Here is a 10,088-nt window from a genome sequence, read left to right as displayed (position 1 = left end):
GGACTCAGCCTGGGCCTGAAACCTGCTGAAGGCACACAGGGGACCTCCAAGGAGGGCTGGGAAAAAGAGCAGGTAGCTGCAGAGGGACAGGGCATGCTGCAAAAGCCCCTGGCCCAGCTGGAGCGGCACGAGCCCTTCGTGGATGTCCAGGGCCAGAGACGTAGCTTTCTGGGTGAGCAGCATGATGGCAGAGAGGGCGATGACTGGCCTGGAAGGAGAGGGCACCCAAGAGCTGCTGAGAGTCCCTCGAAGGGAGCGTTAGAGGCACGGGCGCAAGGCTGCACACGGGGGATGTGCTGTCCCACGTCACCAGAGCGCTGCCATGCCCACAGCATCGCCCATGTGCGGGGATGTGGCTGGAGCCAGAGTGGAGACTGACGGCTGTGCAACAGCAAGCCAGTTTGGCCCGGGGGGGGGCCTCCACCTTCACAAAATGACCAGAAGGGCCCCCATCCCACTGAGGGGAGGAGCAGGAAGGAGGCAGAGCCGGGGTGTTACCTGGCATCCTGTGGGTCCGGCTCCTGGCTGCTCAGACCCAGGTGGCAGAGTGTCTGCCAGGACATCTGCAGGGTGAAGACCCAGGTGTGGGCACGAGCTGGGCTGACGGAGAGGAGGACCAGCACGGAGCCAGCGGCAGGGATGAGGACCAACAAGGCATAGCTGCCCATGGCTGTTCCAGCAAGGAGACATCCTCCAGTCAGGAGGAATATGTACCTAGAAGAGACCATGTGCCCTTTGGCTGCCTTTTGGGGAAAATGGGACTCAAAACTCTTGCCACAGTGTTGATAGCAGAGTTTAGTCTGGGTTCTGCAGCCTCCACAGTACCCCCTGTAGTCTACCTCTTGGCCTCTTGTGGGATTGAGGGAACACCAGGGCCATCGTGGCTGCAAGCCGGAATGGGGGCGGGAATGGGGCAGATATTGCTGGCCCTGCCTGTCCCCCATCCTAATCACACCAGAGATAGTCCCCATTCCCTGCCCTGCTGCCCCCACCCATCCTGGTACACTCTTAAACCCATCTCGCACAACACCGCAGTGTCCAGCCTGGCTGTTTTGTCCTTAATTACCTTGATCTGTCCCCACTGCAGAGAGAGAGAACTGGGGACAGCTCACATCTAAGCCATACAAATGTCCCTACCTGAGTCAGCAGGGACTTGCTACCATGCATCCTGCTGCACCTCTGGCCAGGAGAGCCCCCAGAAAGGCATGACTTGGCCTCAGCATGGCAGCAGGGGTGGTGAACACATACCGGGCAGTCAGAGAGAGATGTCCTGAAGCACGGAGGTGGTGGAAGAGAGAAGCAAAGGGGAAAGCCACCAGCTGGTACTGGGCTTCGGGGAGAAGGATGAGCAGGTCTGCCCAGCACATTGAGCACCTTGCTTCTTCAACTGCCTCCGATGCCTGGAGAAAGGACTGAGGTAAGGGCTGCTCAGGCTCCTCTTTATACATTGCAGGACCTCAAAAAACCTGAGCGGAGCCAAGGAAACAGAGGTATCTGCAGGAAGGGGAGCATGTTTTTTGCATTCGTCAGTGCTGACTCCTTCAAGCACCTCTGTCCCAAGGTTTGTGTGTAGGTGGAAAAACTTGTGGTTGGTTACTTGCTCTGCCAGACACCTGGGCCATTACCACATACTTTGAAAACAGTGAGAGCGAGCTACTGAGATAAGAGCCTCTTGGAGCTGCCACATGTGCCATGCTGGGATGCACCTGAGAGCAAAATCTCCAGGTACTTCCAGAGGCTTGGTCCTTTCTCTTTGCTGCCTCTCAGCTCAGTCCTTCACAGAAAGCTGCGGCTTTTTCCCAGTTCACTTGTTATGGGGTGGTGATGGGGATAGCCCAATATTCAAATGCCTGGTCACAGAAAGGAGAGGATGGGTTCTGCCACTTGTCAGTGACGAGGGAGGGTGAGCCCCTCAGCCCCACCACTCAGACCAAGCTACAGGGCCTTTTTGTTTACCAGAGCAAAAGGAATAGCTCCATTCTCTCCAAACAATTTTTCTTCAAGACAATAAAGAAAAAAAAAATAGGGACTCACAGAGATACTTGTGATGGTAGAAATTAGTCATTACAGTTAAACTGTTTAAATCACTCATTCATTTAAGTATGTGTCATGTGAGAAAGCAAAAGGTCCTCTTTTGGGACAGACTGGAAAGGTGATTTGAAGAGCGATCTCTGGGGTGACATGGAGCCAGTTGCTATTGCTCTTGTAATGCCACCAGCAGTATGTCATGCTAAACAGAAAAAAAATCCCAAGAAAATCAGTCTACAGGACTTGACTCTTCTTTATGAGATACAGCTAATAAAAACCGGACAAATTCAGATGGAAAGCTCATGGATCTTTTTTTCAAACTCAGTTGATAGCTGCTTTATTTTAGGCATACAAACAGTGTGAATGCAAAGAGGAATACCATGGCATTTCCTTCTGGAAGAAAAAAAATAACATATTGAGGGGGTTGAAGAAGTAAGGTTTTCCCCTTCCTTTGATGAATGCTTCAAAATATTTAGATTAGTCTGTTTTTCAATAGAAAGAGCAAAATTGATGCCTGAAGTTACAGAAAGAACAGTGCTCATTAAAAAAAAATGTTGACTTAAAAAACATATCAAGTCTGACTTTTATGAATGCTTCTGCTTGTCACTGAGCTTTTCAAGCTATCGTGATGTTGGAAAGCTTGCCGCATAGTTTGGATGAGTTATTGGGTTATAAGAAGGTGAGGGACCAAAACGCCATGGAAAAAATTATTAGAACAAATGCTGCAGAGAAACTGGCTGTATTTTGCTGCGTTTGTGCGGGGTATATATTAAAACCCACCGATAGCACTGGAGAGAAGCTTTTTCCATGTCAATTTTGGCATGCACGGCATGCAACAACAGCCTGGTTTCACAGGACTCATTCTGCCAAATTCATGGAGCCCAGTGTTGACTTTGCTGAGTAAATATTTTTGAAGGCATTTGCAGAGCCGGCTTAAGCAATTCCCTGCTATGGTTCTGCAAAAATGCCATTGCTTTTCGAGAAGCAGAAATGAATTTCCACAGTAGCACTGGGAATGTTAACACACTGCTCGTGCCTCTCATTTTACACCACCAGATGCCGGGCAGTGGAAGAATGATCTTAGAGCAAGCATGGTGAAGCATGTGGCAGAGCATTATTTTGTTTCATTTGCATGTACTAAACAAGCAACTGCCTGACCCCTGGCTAAGGAATTACTCGTTTGGTAAAACAGCAGGTGAGGAGAGCAGGCTGACCACTGTCAGAGAGAAACCGGGGCATGGAATTAGAGCAGATATAACTCACATACTAACTTTGGGCTAGTTGCTTTCTTGGTGGAATATAGCACTGTTTTGGGAACAGTTTTGTTTGCCTATTGTAATATAGCCTGTGCTGATCTGCTGCAGGACACACTGCAAAGTGAGAGACGTACTTTGAAAGCAGAAAAAGTTATTTGAAAGAAAAGGTCAGACTGACATGGTTTGTTCTTTCTCCAGAGAAAAGCACGTAAATGGGAAGGGAGGCCATTAAATAGGGTTCAGGATGCCTGAACTGGGCTCCTGTCGCAGACTTTCTCTGTGACCTTAGGAAAGCTGCTTAACTCCCATCCCCAAAACAGAGATGACAATTTCTGTCTCCCTGTGGTGCTGTAAGGCAGAATCAACCACCAACCTTGAGACTTTACGTTTGGCTGTGATAAGGCAGGACATGAAAGTACCTAAATGAGAGAGGAATTAAGAAATAAATGCAATGCTTTATTAAAACACAAAAATGCAAAAATCCTTCCTTTATTTTCAGGCACCAGTCCCACACTGGCTTTTTGCTGCTTGTTACCATGCCAGATTTGCTGACTACTGCCTGTAAATGGCCCACTGCTGCTTGTGGCAAAGGCCTTCTTGTCTCCCTGGATAAAGGGACACATCCCAATAGTTTAAGGATCATGTGGAAGTCTCTTATCGCAGCCATGATCCCGCTCACGGAGGTCTGAACTTGTGCCTGTGGATGGGGGAGGAAAGGCATTTCCGTAAGTTCTCATGCAATTTTTTATATCTTCCGTGCTTCTCGGTACCCAAATCAGTAACTAAAAGTGTATGTTAATTGGCAATAAATTAAATTAAGGGAAATTTCTGAGACTCACTTTTTTGCCTGCAGTATGGCCTTGCACCTCTTGAGCTCAGCTGCATCAGCGGAACTTAGTGCAGGTGAGGGGCCAGCCCTGTGCCAGCAGTGGCAAAAGAGGTGATTTATTGTCAAGGCAGAATCCTATTAGGAACCCCCTTTTCTCTTTCAGTGTTGAGACCAAGGCCAGACAGAGATGGATCCTCTTGTACCTCCTAAGGTTTTTTGGACATTTAGAACAGGGACTGACAGCACTGGAGACCATCCCCTGCCCTGGTTCCTCTCAACCTTACCACAGAGCTCCTGAGACGAGGCATGCAGCTCTGAGGGCCATGCACAGTAGCCAGTGATGGGGGAAAAAAGGTCTAGGGCTGCATGGTCTTCCCCTTCCTTCCCCTCTCACGACACGCAAGCCCTGCAGAGAGCCAGTTCTTGTCCTGGCATCTCCTTTTGGAGCAGCTACAGCTTTTCTGATCCTTGTTATGAAGCCAGCAGATCCACTTGTGCACTGGCTCCCTTTTTGCAGCAGCACAGCACCTGGATGTCAGCACTTCCACGGCACTCCTCTGGGCTCCCTCGGCAACAGGATGAGGGCAAAGAGGACCCCCAGCCTGCCGGACTGCATTAGGCAGGGAGGTGAACCTGCTCCTCTGCTAGGCACTACTGAGACACACCTGGAATGCTGGATCCAGCGATGGGCTCCCCAGTACAAGAGAGACGTGAGCATGCTGGAGAGAGTCCAGCAAAGGGCTGCTGATGATGAAGGGACTGGAGCATCTCTGATAAGAAGAAAGGCTGGGAGAGCTGGGCGTGTTCAGGCTGGAGAAGAGAAGGCTCAGGCAGAGGGAGCTTATCAGTGTACTGATAAGTGCTGATGGGGAGGAATGAAGACAAGGGAGCCACGCTCCTCTTAGTGGTGCCCAGTGGCAGGACAAGAGGTGATGAACACAAGTTGAAGCACATGTTATCCCATCCAAACCCAACAAAATACTTGTTTGCATATGCATGTGTGTGTTTTGTGTGTGTGTGTATATGCATGTGTGTGTATTGTTTGGGGGGGTGGTGGTGTTTGTGCTGTGTATGCGTGCTGTGTGTAGGAGCAGGCACGTGTGTGTTTTGTGTTGCGAGTGTGGTGTGCGGTTGTGTGTTGTGTGCACAAGCGCATGTTTTGTGTGCGTGTTGTGTGTGTGTGTTGTGGTTTTCTGTGTGTTCAGTGGGCGTGGGGTGGTGGTTTGGGGCTGTGTGTGGCCCCAGCCAGCGCCTGGCTCCAGGGGGGTGCCAAGGCGGCCCAAGAGCTGCCTCAGTCCCAGAGAGGCCCCGATGGGGTCAGAGGCATGTGGGAGAGGGGACTGTGGGGCACATGAGGGTTTATGGGGCAGGCATGGGGGAAGTTGGGGGTACCCAGGATGTTAGGAGGCATGTGGGAGGTTGCGAGACCCCATGGGAGCTATGGGGCATGGAGGAAAGCACTATGACACCCAAAGGGTGAGGATACCGGGGGACAGAGTTGGGTGTGCATCCAGGGGATGAGGGGGAACCTGGGGGGGTTGTGGGCTACCCAGGGGAGTTGTGGAGCACCCATGAATGGGGAGTCTATGGGGCACAGGAGAGGTCAGAGGCACCCTAGGGGGCTATGGGACACCCAGGAAGTTGGGAAACCCCAGGGCTTTATAAGGCACATGATGGGGGGCAGGTCCCCTTTGGACAGGGTTGGGGGCACCCAAGGGGGCTCAGGGGCACCTAGAGAGGGGTGAGGTCACAGGGTCCCCCCAGAAACTAATGCCAGAGCCCAGGCCTGTGGCACCTCCTTTATTGCAGGCTCTATCGGAGCCCCCACTGGGAGGGACAATCCACCTCCCCACCTACAGCCCCCCCGCCATGTCAAGCCCCACGGGGGGGGTGGGTAGGTTGTATTGAGGTGCACGGGCAGCCCGCCAAGGCAGGAGACACGCACGTGGTGCTGGAGCTGCAGGGCCCGGTAGGTGCAAAGAACCCCTCCGCATCGGGCTCCTGGGCGCAGGCAGCCACCACCTCCGCGGCCGGTGCATGCACAAAGGTGTTGGAACGCTTGCAGGGCTGCCCCGGGACCGTCACCTGCCGGCGCGCCAGCATGATCTCGCAGTAGCGGTGTGCCGTGGGCACAGATGTCCGGGGGTGGTCCACGTGCTGCCGCAGGAACTTCCCATAGCGGCTCTCGCGTACCGCCCCTGCCAGCGCTGTCAGCAGCAGGGCCATGCACAGGACCCAGCTCGCCATGGGCACCTGTGGAAAGTGGGGTCAGGGCCATGTGGACTTCCGCTCCCCCCATTGGAAACCCCACCCTGGATGCTCGATTCCTCTACAAATTCCCCCTCCCAGACACCTGAGTCCCTTACAAATCCCCTCTAAATGCATGGGGACCCCTCCCAGATGCCTGGGGCATCTGTGGATCCCACCTGGATGCCCGGGTCCCCTACAGAACACCCCATGGACACCTGGGTGCCCTTCAGTTCTGCACTCCCCAGAAGCCTGGGTCCCCTATGGAGCACCCCCCCTGGACCCCTGGGTCCCCTATAGATCCATGCCCTGCCCTGACACCTGGATCGCCTACATATCCTCCCTTCCCCACTGGATGCTCAGGCTCCTCACAGTCCCCTCCCGCAGACACTCTGGTCCCCTGCGCATCCCTCACCCGCACCTCTGTGTGTGCCTCAGTTTCCCTTATGGCCTCGGGGTCTCCGCAATCCCTCCCACTCCTCTGTGCCTCTTTTATACTGGCCCCAGCTGGGCCCAATGGGCAGGGATCCAGGAGGAGGGGCAGGGCAAAGAGCAAGGTCCAGCAGTTGAGGGGGGGGGAGGTGGGAGGGAGCCAGGCATCCAGGAGGCCCTACTCCCCCTTTGCGGCCCCCCAAGGTCATTAGGTAGTCATTAACGAGCCACGTGACTGTCTGCCCATGTCCCCTTGGGTGCCCCCGTGCCCATGTTCCCTTGGTCCAGGCATTCTGGTCTCGGCCACGTGTCTCACGGGGGGGGGCGGGTAGGATACCTGGGTCCCCTTGGGTGGCAGGGCAAGAGACCTAGTTCCCTGGTGGGGGGGCAGGATGTCAGCATCACCTCAGGGGCAGCTGGCAGATGCCCCTGCCCCTCTTGGACCATGCGGTATGTGAGCGTCTGCCCCGTATTGCTTCAGGAGCTATGTGTCCCTTCCCCCCCATGCCCCCTCGCAGGCAAGTTCATACCCCTGGGACATGCCAGGATGCATTTTGCCTCACCGTTACCTCACACTGAAGCAGACAGAGACAAGCAAGAGCCAGGAGCCAGCCTGAGCCTGTCAAAACTCCATGCCTTTCCCTCAACCATCAGGGACAACCTGACGGAGCCCCAAGGAGAGCGTGTCCTCTCCAGAGGGAGAGGCTGTCACCACCTCCCCAGCAGGTGCAAGCGGTCTCCATCCTCCTCTTCAAAGACATGACAGAGGCTGTGATGGGAAGCAGCAAATGGAGGATGAGGAAGAAAGCTGACGGGAGCCCCCAGCTGCCTTTCTTCTGCATGAGCAACCAAGTTTGACCCCACCAGTGATTCAAGGAGGACAATGACACTGGATGCTGACACTCCATGAGTGGGCCTCAGCACTAGGGCCATGGCCTGCTGAGTGTGTGTCACCATCAGTCCTGACCTACTTGTCCCCAAGGACAGCACAGAGCTGCGCCCCTGTCTGTTCCAGGCCCACCATGTCCTTCAGCCTGGGGTGGGCTCAGTCCTGGGCACCACCTACCCCAAAAGAGCTGGAAAAGATCTAAGATTCCACGATGGAGGTGGAGAGAGCCCTGCCCTGGGCTGTGGTGGCATCTCTATGGCTCTGCAGGCCTCTCATCAAGAAATCCTCCTCAAAGTCACGCAGCCCCTCCAGCGGGAACAGCTTGGGCACCTGGCCAAAACCTTGCAGACATGGAAGACCAGCACAGCCCCCCTTGCTGACTCCCTGAGGCTGACGAGAGCCTGCTCCTGCTGGGCGTAGAAGCAGAATCGGGGGGTCTCATTACCATCCCCCCGGACACGCTCTACCTTCCACTGTCCTGGTGCAGGTGGGGAGGGGATGATGTCCCCAGGAGGAGGAACAAGCCTGGGTGCCTGGCAAGGGTCTGCATCAGCCCTGCGTCCCAGGGCTGTCTCTAGCTGGCACAGTACGGGTACCTGTGCTAAAGCCTACCCTACCTGGAGGACCCTCAGGCATCTTTGCCAGAGGTTGCTGTGGGGTTTGTTGGGTGAACCACAACCTGTGGTCCCCTCTTGTCCCAGGGGAGTTCTGACCGCCTGGCGCTGGCCTGGGCACCCCATCTCCCTCTCCCATCCCTGCCCAAGCAGGTGGGCTGACGGGAGCCTCCTCCTGCCCCCTGCGCTCCCCTCGGCTGCTGTCCCATGCCGCCCCGGGGTCAGCCCTGCCTGCCACAGCCTGGTGGGGTGCGCTGCTGGGGAGCGCAGGGGTGACGGCTGCGTGTGCCTGGGGCTCGCTGTGCAGCACGCGAGGCGGCAGAGCGAGAAGCTGTGGACGTCTGCATGGGTTAGCGAGGGCAGAGCAAGCCCTGCCCCCAGCTAACAGGAGGACTCTGCACCCCGTGCAGAGGGGACAGGAGGAATCACTCGAGGCACTTGGGGCAGCCCAGACCAGCCCCTTGGTGCCCCAGCTTCCCCATAGCATGGGAAGGGCTGGGTGGGCTGGTGCTGTCTGGAGAGGATGCCTGGGGGTTTGATCTCTACTCTCTCTCTTTCTATCTCAGCCCTTCAGCCCTTGGAGGATAACCACCATCCCTTGGGCTCTGCTCTGGCAACACAGGCCACCCTCAACCTGAGGCCTCCTGAGAAAAAGCCCCTGGCCAGGTTTAACCACTGAGCCGTGGGCTACTGTCTGCACAGAACCTGCAGGAGAAGGCACCTGCTTTTTGGGCTGTTGCTCTGTTTGAGCAGAGCCAGAGCAGCAAACCCCATCCTGGGGTGCTCTGCCCACATCTGCACAAGCCCGACAGTCGGTGTCGTCCCTGGCTGCCTGCAGGCCAGCTCCTCTGCTCAGGCATCTCCCGTCCCCGGTGCTGGGCTGCCACCAGTACCGATGTGCTCAACCCAGGGGCCGCAGAGCAGCGCTCTGTGTGCTCTGGGGGCAAGAGCCTTGCTGGCTCCCCGGGGACCCAGGCGTGCATTGTAAGGCACAGGGAGGAGATCGGGGTGCCCCAGAAAGGAGCTCCGAGGGCCACGGGGTGTTGCGTGGGGAGGCAGTGGGGCGAGGCTGAGAGGCAGCGCAGGGCTCTGTCTGGATCGCAGCAAGAAAGGCCGGCAACAAACGGCTTAAGAAGATAAAAGCTTTAATAAGGCAGAGGAAGAAGAGGAATAGAGACAGCGAGTAAACCTTAACAGCTCGAGTAAATCATGGTAAGTAAATCAACCAGCCCAGGGTGATTGCGACGTGACTCACTACCTGCCGCGGTCTCAACGGTCAGGATCGACGGGTTTCAGCCCTTGCCCCGCTCAGAGCGGCCTGTTGAAGACTCCTCAAATACGGTGTCTTCCGCAAGGCTCCCGATGCGCCAGGTGCACCGAGGGGTGCAAGGAGGGTCCGGGAGCATCCCAAAAGGCACACCGAGGCCACTGGGAAGCCCCGGGAGGTACGCGGCGGCCCTGGGTCACCCCAAAAGACACGAGGGGCCGGGGGTGCTGCAAAAGGCACGGAAGGGCCAACAGGGACGCACTGGGAAGCGTGCCGGGGCTGCCGCAGCACGGGGGCCTCAGGGTCTACCGAAAGATCCCCGAAGTCCCAAAGCAGAAAGTCCTTGGGGAGGGGACGGGACCGAACAGGACAGGAGGGCTCTGCGGGGCCAGGAAGGGCACGGAGAGGCCACCGTGGGAGCACCGAAAGGCGCGGGGAGGTGGCTGGGGCGCACCAAAAGGCGGCTCTGCTGCCCAGAAAGGTGCAAGGGCCACCCTGGGATGCTTGCGAGACCCCGGCTGGGCTC

At 56.0% G+C, this 10,088-nt stretch overlaps 3 protein-coding genes across 3 annotated transcripts in view; 1 reads left to right on the top strand and 2 right to left on the bottom strand.

Annotated features, from left to right (window-relative positions):
* MBOAT4 (membrane bound O-acyltransferase domain containing 4) overlaps positions 1-1,367 on the bottom strand; it is a 2,002-nt gene extending 635 nt beyond the window's left edge. Inside the window, 3 exon segments of the mRNA XM_035890404.1 lie at positions 3-208; positions 499-714; positions 1,249-1,367. Of these exon segments, the coding sequence (XP_035746297.1) occupies positions 3-208; positions 499-714; positions 1,249-1,367 (541 nt within the window).
* Positions 1,368-5,834: 4,467 nt separating this feature from the next.
* LOC104122682 (ribonuclease CL2) lies at positions 5,835-6,360 on the bottom strand. The gene is given in 3 exon segments (XM_035890403.1): positions 5,835-5,844; positions 5,997-6,093; positions 6,096-6,360. Coding segments are annotated over 3 exon segments (372 nt in total).
* Positions 6,361-7,237: 877 nt separating this feature from the next.
* RPS3A (ribosomal protein S3A) overlaps positions 7,238-10,088 on the top strand; it is a 7,421-nt gene continuing 4,570 nt past the window's right edge. The window contains exon 1 of the mRNA XM_009634830.2: positions 7,238-7,242. Within this exon, the coding sequence (XP_009633125.2) occupies positions 7,238-7,242 (5 nt within the window). The remainder of the gene's footprint in view (positions 7,243-10,088) is intronic.

The sequence above is a fragment of the Egretta garzetta genome, unplaced genomic scaffold, assembly GCF_000687185.1.
Source record: "Egretta garzetta isolate BGI_Z169 unplaced genomic scaffold, ASM68718v1 scaffold32, whole genome shotgun sequence".
NCBI lineage: Eukaryota > Metazoa > Chordata > Aves > Pelecaniformes > Ardeidae > Egretta > Egretta garzetta.
The sequence above is the reverse complement of the archived record's forward strand: the minus strand, read 5'-3'. Positions and strand labels throughout refer to the sequence as shown.